The 24,936-nt window shown below is 36.5% G+C and overlaps 1 protein-coding gene and 1 long non-coding RNA gene across 4 annotated transcripts in view; both read left to right on the top strand.

Moving 5' to 3' along the window:
* LOC138906405 (uncharacterized) overlaps positions 1-15,319 on the top strand; it is a 43,926-nt gene extending 28,607 nt beyond the window's left edge. The window contains exon 2 of the long non-coding RNA XR_011413749.1: positions 15,152-15,319. This is a non-coding gene — a long non-coding RNA (uncharacterized lncRNA). The remainder of the gene's footprint in view (positions 1-15,151) is intronic.
* A 5,124-nt stretch (positions 15,320-20,443) lies between these two features.
* Positions 20,444-23,412, top strand: LOC104087898 (uncharacterized). 3 transcript variants are annotated; one of them, XM_009592470.4, is made up of 3 exons: positions 20,444-20,732; positions 21,436-21,710; positions 22,964-23,412. In XM_009592470.4, exons 1-3 carry the CDS (start codon positions 20,531-20,533, stop codon positions 23,063-23,065), a joined length of 579 nt encoding a protein of 192 aa, XP_009590765.1. In that variant the 5' UTR covers positions 20,444-20,530; the 3' UTR covers positions 23,066-23,412. The 3 variants fall into 3 exon arrangements, with proteins under 3 accessions (XP_009590765.1, XP_009590766.1, XP_009590764.1); XM_009592471.4 differs by having other exon boundaries at positions 20,445-20,732; positions 21,439-21,710; XM_009592469.4 differs by having other exon boundaries at positions 20,445-20,775; positions 21,380-21,710.
* The last annotated feature ends 1,524 nt before the right edge of the window (positions 23,413-24,936 follow it).

Below are 24,936 nucleotides of genomic sequence, written 5' to 3'. Positions count from 1 at the left end.
GAAGGCCATGGATCCATATGGCTCGAGTTGTGCCATCCACCTTGCATCAGATGCTTAAGTTCGAACATGACATGCAAGAAATAATTGTTCACGGAGAAGACGAGTCATCAATTTATATAGATCCGTTAATCTCTTGTATGAGGCAAAGGAAGGGTGTAAGTCCATTGTCTATCAGTTTTTCAAAGTGGTTGTTGTGGACCATGTTGAGGAAGGAAAGCCCATTCTGCATCCTCATCTTTATATCACATCTGTAATGGTGGTTGCACTTATGCTGAGACAAGGTTATGAGACAGGAAAAGGCTTGGCGTCATCATTGAAAGGAATTTCGGAACCCATTTCTCTGTTCAGTAACAAGGGTACTTTTGGCTTAGATTTCAGTCCAAGACAAACAGATAAAGACAAATCCAAGCACTGCAAAAAGCATGGGTTGGTCTTGCAGCAACATATCCCTCATATTTTCTACACTTTTGTCAAGCCACGACTCCAAGAGGGTCAAAATTCCTCGGCGCAGACAAACATTGATGAAATTTTCCATGGCCTCAGCCAGATGTTTTCTGAAGTGAATATGATACAGGCTGGTGAAGGCACTAGTCATGACGATATGCAACTAATTGACCCAGACACCATGCTCAACAATTAGGAAGAAACCTCTCTCCCCACAAGGAAGGAGTCTTGGTAGTTTGCTTTTGCAACTTCTTTTTTGTATTTTGGTTACTTTCAAGGTTGTAATCCAAACATCTCAGTATGATTGTTTTGTTTTGATGTTAACCCTTCTATCCTTTCAAATTCAATGAAATGCAGTTCAGTTTCGTATTAAGTTTTGTATCTTTTTGTTTTCCTAATTCTTGTCATTATTTTCCATTTCAGTTCTATTAATATTGGCTTTAATAACATGACATGCATGCGAAATTCATGCCCAGATCTTTAAAAGTTGTCTAATTTCAAAATAATGCATCAAGAGGTTGAATATGATGAAGATGAGGTTGTTGAGGAAATAAAAAGAGCGTTGGAACAATTTGAAAACAAGCCTAAGCCCAACCTCAATGAAACTGAGCCAATTAATATCAGAAGTCGTGAAGAAGTTAGAGAAACAAAGATAAGCATTCACACTGAACAAAAAAATAGAGATGCCTTGATTCAACTTTTATTTGAATACAGAGATATGTTTGCGTGGTATTATGATGATATGTCAGGTTTAAGTGTTGACCTAGTGGTTCATAAGCTTCCCACGTATCCTAATTTTCCACCTGTCTAACAAAAGCAACGAAAATTAGACATGAGTGACAAAATCAAAGAGGAAATAATGAAGCAATTAGCGCCAATGAAGTCAGAGTTGTCTGATACACCACCTGGGTGGAAAATGTTATGCATGTGCCAAAGAAGGATAGAAAAACCAGAGTCTTGACTACAGGAACCTGAACAAAGCAAGTCCAAAGGATGATTTTCCTTTACCAAACATCCACATTCTTGTAGATAATTGTGCAAAGCAAGAGAAACAATCGTTCGTAGATTGCTATGCTGGGTACCACTAGATTCTAGTGAATGAGGATGATGCAGAAAATACCGCTTTCACCACTCCATGGGGTACTTATTGATGAAAAGGATGTTGTTATCAAGTGTACGAACGATTGCCAAAAAGCTTTTGACAGGATCAAAGATTATTTATCAAAACCCCCTATACCCGTCCCACCAGAACCTGGTAGGCCTTTGTTTTTATATCTATTGGTGATGGATAATTCCTTTGGATGTGTTTTGGGGAAACATGATGTGACATGCATAACGGAACAATCAATCTATTATTTGAACAAGAAGTTCGCCAATTTTAAGGTTAATATACACTTTCAGAAAGGACATGTTGTGCCTTGACTTGGATCACCCAGAAGCTGAGGCATTATCTTTTGGCCTAAACTACTTACCTCATATCCAGAATGGAGCCTTTGAAGTACATCTTCCAAAAGCAAATGCCCACTAGAAGGCTCCCAAAATGGCAAATTCTGCTCATAGAGTTCGACATCGTCTATGTCACTCGCACCGCAATGAAAGCACGAGCTTTGGCAGATCATTGAGTCGAGAATCCAGTTGATGATGATTACAAGCCATTGAGCATGTACTTCCCAGACGGAGAGGTCAACTCGATAGAGGAAGTAGTTCCGGACGATACAACCATGTATGGAAAATATATTTTGATGGGGCTACCAATATCAAAGGAGTTTGGATCGGGACAACCCTCATTTCACCTATTGGACAACATTACCCTGCAATGGCCCAACTTCGGTTTTTCTGTACCAATAATACGGCAGAATACGAGGCTTATATCATGGGTCTGGAAATAGCCCTCGATCTGGAGGTGCATGAACTATTGATTATGGGAGATTCTGACTTGCTTATCCGATAAGCCCAAGGCGAATGGGAGACTCGAAATATCAAGCTTATTCCATACAAACAATGTGTGCAATACCTAAGAAAAAGATCCAAGTCCATCAATTTTAGGTACATTCCCAGGTTTCACAACAAGCTAGTTGATGCCTTGGCTACCTTAGCCTCGATGCTCCCTTATCCAGGCAACACTCATATTGATCTGTTGGAAATCCAAGTTCGGTATCAAAATGGTTAATGTAATACAATTGAGGTTGAACCAGATGGCGAACCATGGTATCATGACATAAAACGATTCTTGAAAATAAGGGAATACTTAGAGCATACCAAGGGAGATCAAAAAAGAACTATAAGGCGGCTCGCTAGTATTTTCTTCATGAATGGGGAAATTTTGTACAAAACGACCCCAAATTTGAACTTGTTGAGATGTATAGATTCCATAGAAGTAGAACGAATCATGAGCGAAGTGCATTCGGGGGTATGTGGACCTCACATGAATGGATACATTTTGGCGAAGAAGATTCTGTGGGCAGGGTATTATTGGCTTACCATGGAGCGAGATTGCTTCAGTTTTGTTTGCAAGTGTCACCAATGCCAGATTCATGGCGACCTAATTCACTCGCCTCCGTCTAAATTTCACCCTATGTGCTTTCCTTGGCCTTTCGTTGCATGGGGGATGGATGTTATTGGGCCAATCGAGCCAAAGGATTCAAATGGGCATAGATTCATTTTGGTCACCATTAATTACTTCACCAAGTGGGTGGAGGCAGTTACTTTTAAAAAAATCACCAAGAAAGCAGTGGTTGACTTTGTTTATTCCAACATCATATGTCTCTTTGGTATCCCGAAGACCATTATCACTGACAACGCAGCCAATCTAAATAGTCATCTGATGAAGGAGGTATGCGAGCAATTTAAAATTGTGTATCGCCATTCTACCCTTTACCAATCAAAAGCCAATGGAGCCATTGAAGCGGCTAACAAGAACATCAAGAAGATTCTCAGGAAGATGATCCAAGGGTCTAGGCAATGGCATGAAAAGTTTCCTTTTGCTCTTTTAGGATACCGCACAACTGCTCGCATATTCGTTGGAGCAACTCCTTATCTGCTAGTATATGGAACTGAAGCTGTAATACTGGCAGAAGTCGAAATTCCCTCTCTTCAAATCATTGTGGAATCAGAGATTGAAGACACTGAGTGGGTCAAGACCCGATTAGAACAACTAATGTTGATTGATGAAAAATGGCTAGCAGAAGTGTGCTTTGGCCAGTTATACCAGCAAAGAATGGCACGCGCTTATAATAAGAAAGTGTGTCCAATGCACTTTGAGGTAGGCCAGCTCGTTTTGAAACGTATCCTTCTGCACCAGGTAGAAGCTAAAGGAAAGTTCGCTCCGAACTGGCAAGGACTCTACATTATCAAGAAAGTGTTACCAAAAGGGGCCTTGCACTTGGTAGATGAAGAAGGACGGGTACCAAACATGACTATTAACGCTAATGCAGTCAAAAGATATTATGTTTGATATATGCCCCATTGCAGAACCTTCATGCATGATTTTCTCAGATCAAGATGACGACGGCTATCATTGCTCATTATCCCAAATAGGTGTCACCCTTTTGTTAACCCTTTTGATTCATATTTGTTTTCTTTGTTTTCCCTCTTTTTAGAACCTATGTACTTGTAAAAACAAATAAAGAATAAAAGAAAAAAGAATCAAACAACAAATCTTTTGAGTTGGTGAACTACGTTCGACCTGATTCCGAAAGGATACGTAGGCAGCCTTACCCTGGCTTCGGTCCCATCACAACAAAAAGTCCATTTCCCAACACTCCAAAACCGGGGTAGAAGTTTGTTTTATTTTTATGGTAATTCTATAAAAGGTTCAAAAGGTTGTAATTTAGTTCCAGGTTCTTTTCACCTTTTCTTGTTAAGACCTTCTAACCGATCTTTAAGAATGTCGAAGTCACCATGCCAAGGGTGTTGGACAACCTTCCGCATGCAATATCTTAGTCAAGGGCGACAAAAAAAAGGAAATGAGAGAGTCTTATCGGTAAAAACCTGTAAGGGCACTGTAAGGTGACAGTGAGCAGAGAAACGCGAGAGTCTTATTGGTGAAAACCCATATGGGAACCATAAGGCGATGGTGAGTAGAGAAATGAGAGAGGTCAGTTAGCGAAAACCCGTAAAGGGCGCTACTAGTCGAATGAGGGTCTTCGATACTCCGGCATGAGAACAACCATGACAGTTTCAAGATGAACATTTGTGATGGATTTTGAGAATTAGACAGCTTAGACGGATCAGGCGTCCAGTCCAAAATATATGTCATGATTCATTGAAGTTGGCACATACCTCCAGATAAGTCTCCCTATTCCCTTCCCCAAAAGGGACACCTTTTGTTTAGACACAATTCCTTTTTCTCTTTCAATTGCCCTTCTATCTTCCCATAATTTTTCTTTGAGTCCCTTTCGGTATAATCTTGCATCAAAAGCGAATCAAAGAAATGGCTGCAAAACTAGCTACAGTTTTCCCGTAATATCGAGCACAATTTGGGGCATATATGGCATTGGCGAAGGCACAAATCCATATGTGATCTCTTTTGATAAGGCGAACAAAGTGTCTCAAAGAAACTGAAAATGTCGCCTAAGCAAGACTTGCTTCATGAAAAAATTTGATAAGCACTACGGACACGAACTGGTACTGGATGCAAGACAACTAAGTTTGATTTTAAAGGAAAATTACCTTGCCTTAGGGACAAGGGTTAGCGCTACCATAGACATTCGGGTATGAAACAGTCGGGGGCAATGTCAAAAAGCCAAGGTCTCTTGGAAGCGATACAGAGTATCCGAGCATCTTGATACCGCACTGACAGAATCAGTTCTTCGATAGCAGTGGCCATGAATTCAAACTACTCAGAGCATCAATGCTACAAATAGACCACCACTTTGCAACTTACAAATATTTCTTTGTTTGAAGCAGGAACAAAGCAGTACAGAATAGCGATTAAAGAACAAATGTCACCAAATGTAAGCTCTTTAAAATCTTCATTTTCTTTTATTTTCAGCATGCATCACTACTGTTCACACCTCCCATTTTCGTAGCTTAACTTAGGTAAAACCTTTTCTCCTAGGGGGATCCATCTCATAGTTTCGGGTAGAAGTACTCTTCGCTCAGGATGTTTTACGTAGCTTAACTCAGGTAGAACCTTTTCACCTAGGGGGATCCAGCTCATAGTTCCGAGTAGAAGTACTCTTCGCTCATGACATTTTACGAGCTTAACTCGGGTAGAACCTTTTCGCCTAGGGGAATCCAGCTCATATTTCCGGGGAGAAGTACTCTTCGCTCATGTTGTTTTACGTAGCTTAAGTCGGGTAGAACCTTTTTTCCTAGGGGGATCAAGCTCATAGTTTCGGGTAGAAGTACTCTTCGATCAGGTTGTTTTATGTAGCTTAACTCAAGTAGAACCTTTTTGCCTAGAGGGATTCAGCACTTTATCATAATATAATGTGCCAGCCCCTAGTTATATTTCCTTCCTAGTAATACAGGGCGCCAACCCTTAGTTATATTTTCTTTCAGTAATATAGAGCGCCAACCCCTTGTTACATCCATCCTAGTGATGCAGGGCGCCAACCCCTGGTTACATTTTCTTTTAGTAACACAGAGTACCAACCCTTGGTTACATTTCCTTATCAGTAATATAGGGTGCCAACTCCCGGTTACGTTCTCTTAGTGATACAGGGTACTAAACCCTGGTTATATTTTCCTTGTCGATAATATAGGGTGCCAACCCCTGGTTACATTCTCTTAGTTATACAGGGCGACAACCCCTTACATCCATTCCTAGTGATATAGGGCGTCAACCCCTAGTTACATTCCTTCTTAGTAATACAGGGTACCAATCCTTGGTTACGTTCCCTTAGTGATACAGGGTGCCAACCCCTGGTTACATTCCCTTTCAGTAATACAGGGTACCAACCCCTGATTATATTTGTTTTCATTAATACAGGGTACCAACCCTTGTTTACACTCCTTCCTAGTGATACAGGGATACAACATCTGATTATATTTCCTTTTAGTAATACAGGGTACCAACCCCTAGTTACATTCCTTCTTAGTGATACAGGATGCCCACCCCTGGTTACATTCCTCCTTAATGATACAGGGTACCAATCCATGGTTACATTATCTCTCTTTAATACAGGGTACCCCCTAGTTTCATATCCTCGTATAGCTAGTTTATAGTACTGTATTTGTCTTCCTTTCATAGATTAGATAATTTTTAGCTTTCTCTAATAACTCACAAAATATTTCTAGTACCAAACTTGGGCAGAAAATTTTGTTCGTTTTGTTTATCTTTGATGACTTTGCAGGCCCCTACCGTAGAGCACAGACTGTGACGATCAAAGCTTGCAGTTTCAGTTCTCATCAGAAGAAATAAATCTTTCAATCACAAGATAGTTGGAGTTAGTTTTGATAATATGCCAGCAACTCAGCGTCTCATGGTCCGTCTTCTCAATTTCAAATCTAGAAAGCAAGCAACTGAGATTGAGTCATAATCTTTTCTTCAAAGAGCATCAAGATCCAATCTAAGGTGAACACAAGTGAGCAGGCCAAGAATCAAGATTTGACTCAGAAGACACATAGATAGGAAGTATGTACTCTTAGTTTGCAGACATATGTAGTGCTCTTCTCTTTTTCTTTTGATGTATGAAGCGAGTAATAGTAACAGCAATAGCAGCAACAACAACAGTCTTAACTCCAGTGCCTGGTAGTCCCAGCTACCAAATTTATCCAAAACTACACTGACCTAATTTCTTTACAGTCAAGGATATGTAGGCAACCTCGGAACCAAGGTTCGGTCACCTTTTTTAAAAAAATGCTTTCATTAGAGTCATATGTGAACAAAAATTAGTCATGATATTCACTATCTTTGCTCAAAAACTCTTCATGTTCACGAGAAAAGAGGGGCAGCTGTAAATGCCTAATTTTGCACTTTCCTTTTCTTTATTTTTTATGTTTATTATGTGTGTATGTGTAGGAGTTAGGAGTTGTTTATAGTTAATTAAAAGAGAATAAGAATGTGGGCTAAGTTGTGTTCTTAGCTAAGTTGGGCCAAAATTGGTCCCAAAATCGGAGGCCAACAGACTACAACCCCGTCCAAATGGGTTGGCCTGGAAGACACCCAAAACGGCATCGTTTTGGCCAAGCTATTGAGATGCAATCTCAGCCGTTCAAGCTCCCAAGATCCAACGGCTCAAGATTAATCTCCCACTCAGGTATACCCCTAATTCCCCAAATATTTGCCCCATTTCCCCTTATTTCCCCTTTTCTTCTTCTCTCTTCTCACTCTCTCCTCTCTTCCTCAAGACCTAGCCTCCGCCACCTATATCCACCGGCCAGCCACCTCCAAATCACCCCAAAATCATACCATGGCCTCCTCTCACTCCCCTATTTCCAAATCCATAAACCAAATCCCTAAAATCCTCACCAATCACCTTAAATATAGCCTTGACCAAAACCCTAGCTTACTTTGTTCTTGAAATTTATCAAGTTTTAGACGACCTCACCACCCGATGTCCACATATTTTGGTAGACCTCTTTAAGATCTATTCCTATTTGTTTGTTTCAAGTCCGAAATCTGGCAACCATTTTTCGACAAAGTTGTCGGCCACTATCATGCATGTTGCCGCCCCTGAAACACCCAACCAACCCCTGTGAATCGTCTTCTATCTTTAAATGCGACTCCACAGTGTTGTTTTCTCGTTGGCATGACTTAGATTCAATTTCAGTGCGCCGGAATTCTTTTTCCAGCACATGCCATCGAGAAAACAACGCTCGGGAAGTCAATTTTCTAATATTTGTTGTAACGATTTCCATGTTAGAATTGTCATAAGAAAGAAAAACAAGAACTAAAAAAGAAAGAAAGAAACTGTTGAGAAAACAAAAGACTCAATTTTCATTCAATATACTAGAAATGAACAGTACACGAAATTATAAAAGAAACTAAGACAAGAAAATAACAGAATGGACACGTAGTGCCTAGCTAGACTATCCAACTTTAGGGATCTAATACTAAATAGTAAAGGACTTAACAACAAATAATAAGACTCCAAATGAAAACCAAAATGGCACTTATTAAGGCCTTTTTTCTTGACAATTAAACCAATAATTCAACTTTGACCATGGCGATATTCAATCGCAACATTCCTTCCCCCTTAAAAAAAATCTTGTACTCAAGGTTAAGCTACTGCAGATTGCAAGTTTACAACTGTATAATTTTTTAGCAAAGTCAAGTTTGGACATAGACACATAATGAGTGTAACTTTGACCACAAGCACCAGCAACCTTGTTGAGCTCTTCTACTGCATGATTCAAATTGCCATTGACATCCATAACACATGCAATATCAGGAATAAGAGCAGTTACATGCAGGAGATGGGTATCTTGGGATTCTTGAGACCCCCTTTTGCTGAGAATAACCTTTTGACTAGAAGAAATATAAGCATGTTCAATACATTCTATCTTCCACCGAGTCATACTGTGAGTTTGACCAACACCTTTCAAGATATCCATGGTGCCACTTCCAAATAGAGATGTCATTAACCAGTGGTTGTGCATAATTAAAAGAAACTTAACAAGGCAAGGTGACAAAATGATTCCACCATTTAAAGCACTCTTAAGAACTAGCAGCAAGAAACCAAAAACAACATCAAGTCCATTTAAATCTTTCTTCAGTTGATCCTTGTGAAGGGAAGAATAAGTATGGGCCAGCTTAACAGAGTGACATGGAGTGGAAGACTTGAAAATAGTGGTGATGTGTAATACTAGAAACACTAGTGTTATGAGACCTTCAACGTGGCTTCCCAAAATTTCACCGCCAGCAATTCTAGGATCAAGTGTTGCCAAGCTTATCAATGTCATGGTAGTAAATACAAGCTCACTGAGGGACACCTTATTAGCCTCAAGCATGTGATTAAACATACTTGGAATTTGCTTGACTTTTATCTTTTATTGCTCATTTCTAGATTTGATATTTACCTCTGTATATCCTAATACAACCAGAGAAAATAAGAAATCTATATCACTTGACATACCCGAAAAACCTTGGGAGTGGTGCAGAGTACCTCCAACATCTATAGATTAAGGGATATTGTTAAAAGTCCCAAGTATTACTCCACTTGTGGAGCAATTCCATTCCTAACAGCCCCACATGGTTTACATGATGACTTGGCATATGCATCATCATCCTAAGAAGTAATATTATTAATTTTAATAAGCAAATCCATCTCAGTACCCTTTAATGAAGATATATGGTGCAATAACTCGTCCATAACATTTTTCAAAAGGACAACATTTTCACTCATAGTCGCCCCATATTTCTGGTTGGTAAATAGGTAAACAAAGAAATGTAATGCTAACATTTCCTTCATTCTCCCCAATCTAGTTATATTAAGGCAAGTTGCCCCAAGGCCATCAGATACACATGTAACAACCTTTGAAGAAAGTAATATTCCAGACACAACTGAATATGGAAAAGCAATAAGAAGACCCAACTCACCCCAAAGCATGAGCATATGTAAGGTATTGGTGAGTTGTTTCACTCTTAACAATCTAGTGGATAACAAACAACTAGAAAAAATTTCGCATTATTAAGAATTAGACACCTAGTGGCAAGAAGGTGTACATCATTGGACCTCAGAAACATTAGCTTACTATTTTGAGCTAGCATGCAAAATGACATGAGTGACTGTTTTATGGCTTCTAAGCTACCATTAATTTGACCAATCATTCCAAATTGAAAACGCTCATGTTCACAGTTTAGTACCTCACCTTCTCCATAATCTTGGATCAAGGTAAACCCATTGTCCCCAGGAATCAGTTTAGAGTTAATTTTTTCTTACATAATTTAGAGTCATTGAAGTTGCATACAATTGAAGTTGAGTGTTGGTGATCTCATCAGAGTAAATTTCCACTATCTCATTTATGTCGGGACTTTTATCAAATAGTTGGTCTTCATTGCTTCCTTTCTCCCTATCTATAATTTTCGTAAATGGATAGTCATCAAAGACAACAAAATCTTCTTCTTCATCCTCCAGTATTACTTCCTCTACGATGTCGTTCTGGATAGATGATGTTCCTGCCCTTTCTCGCTCACACAATTTCCTGCATTTGCGAAGATATCGCGTACGTACTTTCTCCAAGTAACCAAAATGATATTTATCAAAGTGAATTTTGTGCTGCTTCATTTCATTGGCGTTTCCTCTACCGCCATGATGTTTCTTGTACTTTCTGATACGATCACAGCAGGCACCAAGGAATCCTCTCTTCTTCGTATGCTTCTTGAATCTTATCGACATTGTTGATTGATTCCTAAGTATAAGAGAAGTTATAGTATCACTCACTAACACCACAGAACCATCACCCAACTGAATGAAATATGACCCCTGATAGTTACCATCAAAATGATGAGCATGTGGAACCTGTGAGTGAGCATTTGTTGGTGGATCGAGGTAATTTCATCCTCCATTCGTCGAATTAGAAATCCACCAGTAAAATCATCATAGGAGTCTCGATAAAAACTTGAATTTACACCAGAATACTGATGACATGCATATGAGTCACTGGAAATTCGTTGCTCCCTCTCCAATCTTTGAACTTCATACTGATTTGGTGAACTCTAGAAGGTCTGAAAATGGTTTTGATACTATTCTTCAAGATGATGCAGTCTTCTGTTCGATCTATCCATAAAAGCTTGAATTTGTTGCTCCAACAGATTCGAACCTTCATCGGACTTTGTCATTAACACTGGTGAATAGCCGAAAATCGTTGGCTTTGATACCAATTGTAATGATTCCCACGTTAGAATCGTCATGAGAAAGAAAAATAAGAACTAAAAAAGAAAGAAAGAAAATGCTGAGAAAACAAAAGACTCAATTTTCATTCAACATACTGGAAATGAACAGTACACGAAATTATAAAAGAATCCAAGACAAGCAAATAATAGAATGGATATGTAGCGCCTAGCTAGACTATCCACCTTTAGGGACCTAATACTAAATAGGAAAGGACTAAACAGCAAATAATAAGACTCCAAATGAAAACTAAAATGGCACTTATTAAGGCCTTCTTTCTGAACAACTAAACAGATAATTCAACTCTGACCATGGCGATGCTCAATCGCAACATTCGCATTGGCTTTAAGATTTGAGGATAATCTGATTTTGCCCGTCCGGTATAACCCCTAACCTTTCTTTTTCTTTCTTTTCTTTCTCTGTTAGTTTCTGATTTTTTATTCTAGTTTCTGATTGTATTTGTTTTGTTTTGATCGATTACTGTTATTTAGAGTTTCTATTTAGCTATTTGTGTTGATTAGCGGATTGTTGGATGATTATAGATCAAACGTGATCTTTAGTATAGTTAAATCGTTTATTTAGTTGTTGTTAGTCGTTGTTTCATAGTTAACAATGCTCGTTAATTTCTATTTCGCACTTTAGTTGGTGAATTCAGTTGTTTTACATGTTAGTTTGCACAAATCAAATCGTTTTAATCTAGTTAGTTTGAGTATTAGTTCTATCGAAAGTATTGTTTCTGCTTTGGCAACCCATAGTTGTTTGAATCTGATTTGTGTGTGAGCAAGTAGGGTGGTACTATTATTTACTGAAAAGCTGAAGAGTAGTTATGTTTGATCATGAGAGTAGGGTACTTGTTTGGTTGCTCTTTATTGTTTAAAGGTTGTTGGGAGTATACTTCTCCTAGTACTATTCACAGTTGGTTAAATTGTCCTTTGGATAGATTTTTGAACCAAAAGTATGTCCTTTGACTAGTTAGAGCAGATTTTTGGTAAAAAATATGTCCTATGGGCAGATTTTCAATCATGAATGCATTGCCTCTTCTCCTATAAAAGATTACACATCTTTACACTCTATCTTATATGGAGGGATCATCTTTTGCACTCTAAAAAAGACACATATCTTTGAGAAAAATAAACAGCTTAATACATATAGCAAGTTGATATTTCAGAACTTTGTGAGTATTATTTGAGTGTAAAATCTTTCACAAAAAAATAGAAAGATCTTTTGGGTAATTTACGGAGTTACTAGCTTTTAGTTTCTAGTGCTTCTTGTTGGGTTTTTCTGGGGTATTCTTGGGTGCTGTTACTACTGATTTGATATTGTTTCTGCTGTCTTTGTTGCTGATTTTCTGCTCGTTCACTGCTGAAGTTCATTTTGTTGCAAATCAGGTAACTCTAAAACCTTTGTATTGCTGATTTTTTATGATAATGAAAAATATTTGAACCTGTATGGACTGTTGGAATAGAGTTGGTTTCATTTTGCTAGTTGTTTCTAGTGTTTTGATGCAGAATGTATGACTCAACCATGTGAATATGTAACTGCTAGTTGAAGCTTTTGTTCTTCCTTTAATGTTAGTTGAAGCGCTATGTTAATCTTGTTTAGTCACTCTAAAGATCATAGAGTAGGTGTTATGGTTCGGACTTGCTACTTTGTCTAATTCTCAAAAGAAGAGTGTATATGAGCATGTACTACCGTTAGGTATTGCTGGAAAGTTCATGCCATCACTGTTCGGATACTAGAGCTAATCGAAAATTGATAATCAAGCTACATTGGTTAGAGTTAATATGATACGAAAACAGGGGTGTTTGAAGGTTGATAGATTTTAGTATAGTTTTATTAAGTTCGACTTTCGGGTGTTGATTGAACTGGTATGTCTGAAATGTTATTGTACTTTAATATGTTCGTCAAGTATATAATCTCAACAAGTGAGTATGCATTTTTCCAGTTGAGTTGGATGATTTAATTAGGGTGGTAACAATTGCTAAATAAAAGAAATGCATCATTTTTTGTCCGTTTTTGTAAATCATTTTTGCCATGTTTGTTTGATTTCTTGTTCCTGGTGTAGCTTAAAGTTTTCTTTTTTTTTTTAAAAGAATCATTGATTTTTTGAAACGGCACGGAACTCTATATTGGCTAAGTCATACGTGTGCCTCAACTTAATTGATATTTTGTTAAAATTCAAAAATTAAGAAGAAAGTTGGACCAAAACTAAAAATTTTGCTACGCCCACTCTATTATAAATCAAGGAAACATGCCCAAAGCTTTTAAAGTTCATTTGCCCATTTCTTCCCAAAAGTTCTGGCCCATTTGTATATTTTACCTCATATAGCAAAGGTATACACCCTATTTATTATAAACCAAAACCATTTTAAAATATTATTTTCTTTAGCTACCTTTTATATTTTATAGCAAAATAAGTATTTATGGTATACCCTCTCCCTTGGGTTTTCTTTCTGTCGCGGTTCTTTTTCAAGGGTTTTATTTGAACCGGGTGTAGGTAGTTTTATATTTTTTTGGAGTAGGAGCCACTGTGAGATGAATTGAATTAGAGTAATATCACTTAACTTTGTTATGCCTTGAGAATAGTGAGTACTTTAGGTGTGACGCTTAGGCTCAGTTTTTGACTCTTGTATAAGTAGCTTAAATCATATGATCTTAACTTTGCTTAACTGCTTTGACTAGAATGTCCTGATGAGTCCAATCCTAAGTGAGTTATGTGCCATATGTGTGTGAGGTTTGTGTGTAATTCTGTGCATTGTACTTGATGTCTAGAACTTGCCCCGTGTGTTTGCAAAGCGAAATAGTAGTTTTGTTCAGTATTGGAAGTAATATAGGCATTTTTTTGTTGAACCAGTTATATAATTTACCCTCTTTATTGCTATGTATCGTAGTTAACCCCTTTGAGCCTGTAATCTTGTTTCTTTGGAAACCACATTACATGCCTTACCTATTTGTTTGAATTAACCATCTATTTGAACCTTTTCACCTCTCATGAGCACTTGAATTGTTATGAACTTTATAAAAGTTAAAGTGTGGGATGGTTGGTTTGGCTTTTGAGTGAAACTAATGAAATAAGGAGAAATGTGCACTGTTTTGAAATAAAAAATAAAAAAATAAGAAAAGCGACTTGAATTGAAAAAGAAAGAAAAGAAATGAAACAATAGTTGTATTGCTGTGAAAAATATTCCTTGATAGTGGTGACTCTTGATATAATTGTGCTTAAAGAAGTATGGAGTTAATATACATTGATGTGAAGGTGGAGTTATGGTTTGACATAAGTGTGGGGTTAAATGTTAAAGTATATGTATTAAAGTACTTAGGGAGGTGTAGTCACTCTTATATCCAAATTTATCCTACCGACCCGTAGCCTACATTACAACCAATTAAAGTCCTACTTGATCCTAGACTGAATAAGCTAAATTAGTAGAGTAGTACACTACGGGCAAGCCTATGGCGCATCTTTTGTGGCATATGAATGTTATTTCTGAGAGTGAGTGAATTCTTTCTATCTTGAGTTCCTAATTGTTCTTAAATTTTTATTGTGTGTGGAAGTACTCTCTTTTGTTGTGTGAGGGCACTTGATTCATAAAGGAAAGGTAATGTCATTGACCTCTATGTTAGAGTAAGCGAGTGAGTTGTGAATAAGGCGTGGTACTTGTGAGTCAAATTTTGAGGTAAAGAGGTTATACTCTTGTGCTTAGTCTATTTTAAAGATTCTTGGTGTGATGAGTTAGGAAAATTATTTAAAAAGGTCGTGTCTATATAAAGTGTAGTTTGATTGCTCGAGGACGAGCAAGAGTTTAAGTGTGAGGTAGTGATGTTTGGTTATGATTACATATTTTTAGTGCATTACTTACCTTACATTTTGGGGCTTTAATGCTAAACTATACTATATTTGTGCTTAATTGACTCTATTTTATATGTAGGTGAATTGGAGATGAAAGTAGAAGACAAAGGAGACCTACAAGTCGAAAGCGTGCGTAAGAGCAGTCGGTCAATTCAATTGAAGAACACAATAGGATTGTTAGATAGCCCATAACCCTAGATCGTTTTCATTACATTGATATCATAAAAATCTTCTCTTTCTCTGTTCATTATTTATATTTTTTTATTTAATTAGTTTAGAATCAAATATTTTTCGGTTTAATTCTTGTTTAGATAATTAGGATAGTCTAGTTTAGTTAATAGTTAATCACAAGTTCTCGTGGGTTCGACATCCGACTTTTAGTCACTTTATTACTTGACGACCGTGTATACTTGCGTGTGCATTTGGCCGCAACACCCAATCGTAAATGGTGGGCTCCCCTACTTAGCTTTATGCTACAAACATATAGATCCAAACTCCACAACGACCGCTTCTGCCTAGTTACCATGATCCCACACCGTTGCTCGGCCAAAATGCTCATAAGTTCTTGTTGCACCAATCATAACACATCCCAAATTATCAGCCACCATCGCACGCTCAACCCCTTAACAGTCATACCATCTTCTTCAAGCGATCCAATCTCACATCGTAGTACATGCATACCATGTTGGGCCGAAAGTAGAACTCTTCATAGGAACCTCATCAAAACCATGCAACTGCTAACCTGCTCACAAGAGATAGCCCACCTGTGTAACCTCATATCGACCTCCTCCAACATCATTGTTATGGTTACATCCATCATGAAATTAACTAATCTCCCAGGGTCCACACTGGTCCGCCATCCATAAGAATCCCTTCAATCCTTAACATCACCCGAAGGTCCAACAACGTGTTAGAAACTCAAAGCTGTATTGCACCCAAGACAATGATCGAATACCTCATTTTTTCTTGCACTCAATCAGGCCCTCCTCGTCACTTTCAAAATTCCTAAGCGTAGAAACCACCTCAGAGATCAACTCCCTTATACCATCAACACTGGAAATGCCGACTTGATCCTGATATCGCAACACACAACCATCCCTGCTACCTTCTTATTAGGTTCCATCTCACCTAAATGGAACCTTCCTATTAGGTTCCATTTAGGCGTGATATACGTTATTCAAAAATTTTTTTCCTCTCTTTCTTTCAGTTAACACACGATTCTCTCTCAAAATCTCAGTAAAATTTTCTTCAATCTCTCTCTCCTCTCCTTCGAGCAAAATACTTCCTTCTAATCTGGCTGAATCCTTCATTTCCTCTCGTTGGTGTCTAAAATTTAAGCATAGTTAATCTAAAAACATTCAAATTTTTAAGTTATGAATCCCTCAGCTCCAAGTGATTATGTTTCAGAATCTCCACTGCCTGATTACGGTGAAAAACCGGCAACTAGAATCCCTGTGGCAGCAGCGAGCTATCCTCTTAGGCGAATAGATCTGTCCATGGCTACGCCGGAGAAGATTTGAGGGCCGAATTTTTTGTTCGTCTCTTTTTTAATTTTAATACAATGTATACAGTATTTTGCTTGGCCAGAAAACGCCATCTCCGATGAACCTTTTTCTCTTTTTTGCTATTTAGTCACATACAATGATACAAATATATTGTATTTTATACAAATTCACTCAAACACATTGTATTTTTGTATAATACATTATTTTTTTGCCTGTATTTATGTATTTTGAAGGTATGTATTTTTTTAATACAACTGAATACACATATATTCATATACAATATGCATGAATACAGGATATAAATATTGAAATATATTGAATACAAACATTGAAATAGAACAGAATATAAACAGTGAATATATTTAATTTTAAAATACAGTGAAATACAGTATAATATATTGAATACAAATAGAAATACAGTGAATACAACCAATAAAATATACTAAATACAACAGTAATAACAGGTATTAGGAATAACTAAAAATACTGTTAATACAAATACATTTGAATACACTGAATACAAAATAGTGAATTCAGTAAATACAAACATTGAATGTTAAAAAATAAATATTGAAACACACTAAATATAACAGTTATATACAACTGAAAAATTATTCTAATTAATTGGGTTGATAATGAGGCGTGTTAGAATTGATTTTGTTGAGTTATATTAGGAGTGTATCATGCTAATTGATGTTATTTCCGTTATTAGACAGTTGGCATACCTATTTTTAAGGTGATTGTCGTTACTGTATTCATGAATACCTTACGCGAATACATGTGAATAAAATCGCGTACAGTTGTAATCCCTTATTTTTTAGGCGACTTTTGCTACTGTATTCATGAATACATTAGCGCGAATACTGCGAATACACTATCGTAACATCTGAATAGTAGTTATAGGAAGTAATTATGTATATGATAGTTATATGAAGTTAATAGGCACTAAACAATAGTGGTTTCTGAAAATTCCTCTTAAATCAATGGCTGCCCACTCTTTAAAATAACAAGTTGGACCATTTTTTTTATTTTTATTTTCTTAGTTAATTAATCTCAATAAATCAGATTTTTTTTATTATTAAAATAACTTTGCAACTTAATCGTCTTAGTAATTAATTTTAAACGCTAGGCAACTAGTAGGCGCGCTTAACCTTTTTTTTCACGGACTCGCTTGCGTAGCGTGAGGTTTAACACTTAATAAATTAATTCAATAATCTCAATAGCTTAACTAATTTCCTTTTTAATTAATCTCTTGCTATAATCGCGGATTCGCTTGCGTAGCGCGATAGTGGAATTTAATAATTTCCTAAACTAATTTTTCAAGCGCAAATATTGTAAATTCTCGAAAGTACTACAAATAAATGATTGTCATGATTTCGGATTCGCTTGCGAGGCGTGATTATGATAAGTTAATTAATTTCGTTTCCGTTCATGCATTTGCTTGCGTAACGTGATCATGACAGCGTAATATTCTTTAAGTCATTCTTTAGCAATTCTAATAATTAAGCAATAAAAGTGGACATAGGAAAAACATGAAAATCATATAAAACACAGTTTGTCCAAAAATAATTCAAGCCAAGTATAAGTCAATAAAAGCGACTGTGCTAGAATCATGAGACTCGAGGAATGTCTTACACCTTCTCCCCGGTCAACAGAATTCCTTATCCGAACTTTATTTTCGCAGACCAATAATAAAAGACTTCCTTTGACTAGGGATTCAAATAAAATGTGACTTGGAATACTAAAAATCAATTCCAAGTGGCGACTCTGAATAAAAAAATAATCCAAATTTCAAAAAAATTTACTTTAATTGGAAAAACTCTTTAACCCACAATCCATAACATATATCTTTTGCATGGGTAAAAAGGGATATTGCAGTGATATAATTGAGAAGCCATAGAAAAAATGGCCAAGACAAAATCCCTATATAAGCACTTATACCGACAGAAGTCTCATTATACCCGAAGTGAAAATAATATTGTATAATCGCTCCCAAAAAATAAGTCTGATCGGTCAAATGTTTAACTTGCTCTTACTCGAATTCAAGAATGGGATTTTTCATTCCTATACACTATTTGAAACCCTATTACGAAAAATATCCATATTTTGGTATTTACCCGACCTAAACACATTCAGTTACAAAATATATATGATCCACCTTAAAAGGCTCTCAATCCATTATTTGTGTCTTCAATCAAGGGATTTAGTTATACCCTTTTCCTTTTTTCTCTCATCTCTCCCCTCTTCTCTCCAGATTGAACTTATATTTAAGGATTTAGGTATAAGAAAACCAAACAATTAAAGTTGCAAAAGTTCCACGAGTAAAACTGTACCTTGATACAAAGAAGTGGACAATACAAAAGCCATTGCTGATGACCTCCGCACAACTCACTATACAGAAGTGAACTAGTCCAATATTAGTCATATACCTCTACCCTCAATTATGGACTTTATATAAAATACAGAACTCAAATTACCATAACAATATGCTCATCAAAACTAGAAGCAAGAAAATCATAAACCAGAGATATGGATGGAGGGAAAGGGGTTACAACAAGATATTCTTTAGCATCGAGAGTAGGAGTAAGCTCGCAATAGGAAACGAGCCCAGATATAATCTCAGCATCTAAATCAAGAGTCGTCTCTATCTTGTTACATAGCTCCAGTATTGCTCTTTCTAGCCATTGCCCTCATGATTCCATTCTTTCGCTTTCTCTTATATATTTCTGTCTTCCCGCCTCACTACCGCGTTATATATTATACAACTTATCTACACTTTCATACATTATTTCTACCCAATTATATACAACTACAATATCATACCACTTAAATACAGTTTGTATATAAATTTTATACAATGTCTTTTGTATATTTTGTATCTGATTTATACATAGTAAAAATAAATTTCATACAATTAATTATATATTATACAACTTATCTACAACTTTCATATATTATTTCTACCTAATTGTATACAACTACAATATTATACAACTTAAATATAATTTTTATACAATATTGTTTAACTTTCATACAATATTTAAATAAAAATGTATATATAAACAATATAATACAATTTTTCTACAATTCTACTACAACTTTACTACAATTTTGTAAATATAATGTATGTCATGTCTTCTTCTTCTTCGAGTTTCAATCTAAAATTCAGCCAAAATCAAGTCTAATCTTCACCAAAACACCATCAAAATTGAGATATAAACTCCAAATAATATTCCCAATTGTTTGCAACAATACCCAATCCAAACAAATAATGGTTTTTGAAAATTCAAATTCGAATTCAAAGTTTCGAAGCTTTTTAATGGCTGTCAATGATGGAATTGTTGCTCTCTTACTGAAATTAGGGCTTATCTTCGAAAGTGTTTTCTTCTTCAATGAAAGTTAAACAAGCAACATGCGTTAATGGAGGTGTGTAGTAGAGTATTTAGAGTTTGAATCTATAAAAATGGAGAGAAATTTTTAAAGAAGAGTGAAAAAATGTAGAAGGATTTTTGAAGAACAGTGAAAACGGACGTTAATGGAGGGAGATACTGATACGTTTGGGGGGGGGGGGAGGGGGAGGGATGAAGAGAGAAACGTTGGTGGAGTGGGATATAGACGTTAGAGTGATTTTAGAATTTAATTATTATCATTAAATGTCTAAAAATGTACATAATTGATAATTTTGTATATATTATGTAATTAGATTAAAATTTGAATAGAAAAGGTAATAAAATTTGAAATAGTATATAGGATTGTAAAAATTTCTTGAAGAATTAGACCAGGAAAAGGTCCAATTATAACTGAGTTTCGTTTAGTGATACATAATAGGCCACGTATAGCAAATATTTTGAGTCGGCCGCATAACAAAGGAAGATTGTCAAAATCATTGGACCCCTGAGGCCCAAGCCCAATTAGCCCAAACAGTCTGAGGGAGGGATTTTCCCTCCACCGCCATGGCAGCTCGTTTCGCGAGATCGATCGGAGCTTTATCGTCCTCAGTCGCTCTTAGATCGGCAGCCGGAATTGAAACCTTCAGTCATGGCGCGTTTAAGTCACGATGTTCATCTTATTCTTCCTCTTCTGAGAGTGAATCTCCTAAGCCTACTAAGAAAATCACCGATCGTCTCTCCAGTGTTATCGACTCCGTCAACGACCGTAAGCTTCCGCCCGAACTTCGTGGTCAACGTAACTCCGTTAGGTAATATTTTTACTTACTTTCGTATTCACTCACGTATTCTACGTAGAAAAATGGCAATTGAAATATTGCTTTGTGTAGTAAGTGAATTCATTTCTACTGGCTCGTTTGTGTTCCAAATTATAGTTTCCGTCACCTAGTATTTGAGGATATGATAATGTGTTAATTCGGCTGCTAAGGTAATGTGTTGAATTTTGCGCATGAATTGCTATTACAAAAAAAATCAGTGATGTTGAGTGTTAAATGGAGTGCCTCCTTAGAATACTTTCCACCTCTGTTTGTTAAAAAGAGGAGAACTTGTCATCTTAGTGTCATGACTGGTGTTTGCCATAATTGAATGGAGTTCTCTATCCAGAATCAATATGTTCTTAGTATGTAACTTCATTTGTCTTGAAACAATAGTCAGACGAATGTTCTTTCAATTCATGGAAGTATGTTGCATGATTCTCTAGCTTTCGCTTAGTTACTATTGCTGTTTTTGGCTGGAGCATCTGCATTTGTGGTTAATAGGATTCTGATTTATCCTGAGTGTTAAAAGACAATCGTACATTTTTTTTGGGGGGGGGGGGGGGGGGGTGGTTTTTAATCTTTAATGAATATTGGTCAGGTCGGAAACTGACATCATAAATGTTGTTGAACAACGAATTTGGCATTCCATGGAAGAAGGGCAATTTGAGAACTTGCCAGGGAAGGGGAAACCCTTGGACCTCAATACTAATCCTCATGCTGATCCAGCTGAAGATACCTTGTATAGGATTCTCTCCAGAAATAAATGTGCACCTGAGTGGGTTGAATTGAACAAAGAAATAAGAAGTAATGTAGTTGATTGGAGATCAGCACTTAAAAAGGCATGGACACATAAAGACTCTGTCGGTGATTCTAAATGGATCGAGGCATCCGAGTCTCTAAAGCTGCAGATGCGTGACATCAATAACAAGGTGAGCAGAGTGAGGAAATGATTTACTTTTCAATTAGCTTTTAGGTTCTTTTTTCCCCTATTCCGTGTATGGTGAACTGCTACTCCTTTACCCCGTTGTTATTGTCAAAGTATGTCCGGTATTTTCTGCGTGCACATAGATGCATCTGGATTTTCCATATTTGATGCTTTATCAGATTTTATACCCTGTTATGCGAGATGGTTGAGCTAGGGTACTAGTGTCAAAATTTGTTAAGCTTTGATGGACAACGTCACTAAAGATTCATAACAGCCATGCCCATTTAGAAAAAGAACTCTCTTCAGGTTTTCTGGTTGAGGGATGGTCACCTAGCTGGATACATGAGATGAACTGTTTACTGTCCTTCGACAACTAAGTAGAAGGTTTTGGAAAAATGAGATAACGATCCATGCAGATATATTGCATATGTGTACGAACCTTTCTTCAATTTTATCCCCTAGGATGATTTTTGCAGCTATATCTTTCTAAATGTTTTGTTGAGAAAAACAATTTGGTTTTTGGTTTTGGTTTAGGGATCTCTAGTTTTTTGGGTTTGATTTTTGAAAACAACCTACAGATTTGGATTTAGTTTAGTTAGCAAATCAGTTGTGTTGAAAAAACATCACTTAAACCTGTTAAAGACATAATTAAGTAAATAAAAGTATGCTCTCTCTAACAACTTAAGCTTTTACATGAGATAGTCACACAGTTCGACGTAGTATCAGAGTAGGCAGAAGTCTTTTGGTTCAAGTCTCATCGCCACCTATTATCAAAACAGAAAAAGAATCAGGCCTGCACATGAAGGGGTGTTTTGAAGGTTTAATTAAGTAAATTAAAATGTGCTCTCTCTAACGCAGGTTTTTAGATGAGATGACCACACATTTCAACAAAGCTTAAAACTTTATTAGTCACTTTCATATAGGTGAAACTTAATAGATCAAAACTGTCTTAAGACATTTAAATGCTACTAAACGTGTTTCATTATAATGGAAAGAAAAGGAAACGGTTTAAAGGCGAAAAGAATTGTTGGTTACTTCTGACACTGGCCCTTTGTTTCAGCCAAAGCTGCTGGACCTTGAGCTGCTCTTTGGTCGTGGTTTTGTTTCTCAAAACCAACTTGTGTTGGTTCCGGAAAACATATTTTTCAAATTCGTCTAGAAAATTGTTCGGCTGGCTCATTTTAGAATTGTTGAGATTTAGCGTAGTAAATTAGAGCTGCTATACTTGCAAGGACTAATACATGGGCGTTGGTGCAGGTTTTCCGATACAACCTTATTGTCCCCTTTGGCCGCGAAATGTTTGGACTCAAGTGGGAGAAGGAAATTGACAGACTGAAAGAGGAAAGTGCAGGGAGCTGAAAATTGTCTGTGTCTTGTTGCTGGTGTAGTCTATACTTGAAAGTGAAACTTCTATGTACAAGGGTGGTTTCTTGTGTTCTTGCTTCTTGTTCTCCTTTCTAGCTCCTAGTCCAGTGTTATGAGAATTGAGGGTTCTCAGTTTGTTGACTTTCTGGGGTAGCCTCTGTAGTCTCTGGCTTAGAAGTTTGATCAAAGGTTTAACAATAACATTCCTATGGCATCTCGCTCTACTCGATACAACAGCAGAAGTTTGAAAAACTGTAGGAAAGGAATAGCTGTTATTTTGTTTCTCTTTGGACGTTTCTGTGCAGTGCCAGGTGATTTGAGCTCCTTTTCGTTGGCTCTAACTCCTTGTCCTTAACCACTTAGCTTTGTACTTGGATGGTCATTACTTTTTGATAATACAATGAGAAACCCATAAAGCTTATAAAGTTGGGTTTTAAAAGCCCCAATATATTCACAGGATGACTGAACAAAAATGTAGTTGATAAGATAGATTCACCGCAGTAATGCACTATGTTAAAATCGATGCGTAGCCATGGCGACGTTAGCTGAGATTAGAAAGGGAAAAGGGTCAAATATACCCCTCTTCTACTTTAGTATATTGGCCACATCTACCCTCCGCTGTACTATTGGGCCACATCTACCCTTACCGTTAGCTAAATTTTTTAAAAATACCCTCCACCTAACGGAATGCCACCAAATTAAAAAAAATATATTTTTAAAAAAATACCTTAACCCACAAACCATGAAACCTGTCATATAAAAATACGGAATCTAAATTTCTGAGACGTCTTAACACATTTTATTCATTTAGAGAGACTGAGAATGATGGTGGCAGTAAAATTAGTAAAAACTTATATTTTTGGTTCTTAGTTGTTCATGGTGCATTAGGATGTCATGTTATCACTTTTGATTTTTTGTGTGGTTATAATATAGCATCCCTTTGTCTAATGTAATGCACACTTGATAGTTAGTTTGTATGTTTACTTTAACAATACTTGTGTTTGGTTAATACATGAAGTTAGTGTACTTACATTGTTAAGTTACTTTCCCAGCTTGTTGGTGTACTTTTTTTCATTATTGATGAATTCCTTAGACTGTAGCTTGATATTAAATTGAATCTCCTCTAATTATTTGCTAACTTTTATTCATTATAAGTTCAGTTGTTACTAAGAATGATGAGTATCACATCCCATAGCTTGGAATCTAACTTTGGTTCTTAAGGAGTGATTTGGCGATAATTACTCGTTGCCCAAATGCTAAAAGTAGAATAAGAAAATCATGGTGCGTAAATACTCATCAACAAAGGCTCACTATTGGAGGAAGAAATACCCCGGTAGATGGCTTAAGACTTCAGAACTGTCAACCTAATAAGATACTATAAACATTCAAATCATGGTGGAAAGAAAATTATGGTGAATGCTCGGTACAGTTTGACATTGTGGAAAAAAATTAAGAGAAAAGCTAGAAGAAGAAAAGAGAAATTAGAAAATGTAGAATATAATATACATACAATAAGGATATTAAAAGAATTGGGACTAAATATATAAATGAATATATGGTTGTCGGTATTTTTATGTCTTTCACTTTTTGAGTTCAACAAGTGACTACGAAGGAGATGACTAATCTGTGAGAAAAAAGTGCAGTAAATAAAAGGGTTTTAACGAGTTATTAATGGGTTTTTAAAAAAAAAAATAAGTCTTTTTAGTTTGGTGGCTTTCTGCTAGGTGGAGGGTATTTTTAAAAAGTTTGGCTAACTGTAAGGATAGATGTGGCCAAATAATATAACGGAGGGTAGATGTGAACAGTATACTAAAGTAAAGTGGTATATTTGACCCTTTTCCTGATTAGAAATTATCACTTCAGAG

This window comes from Nicotiana tomentosiformis, chromosome 2 (assembly GCF_000390325.3).
Source record: "Nicotiana tomentosiformis chromosome 2, ASM39032v3, whole genome shotgun sequence".
Lineage (NCBI taxonomy): Eukaryota > Viridiplantae > Streptophyta > Magnoliopsida > Solanales > Solanaceae > Nicotiana > Nicotiana tomentosiformis.
This window is presented reverse-complemented; position numbering and strand designations above follow the sequence as displayed.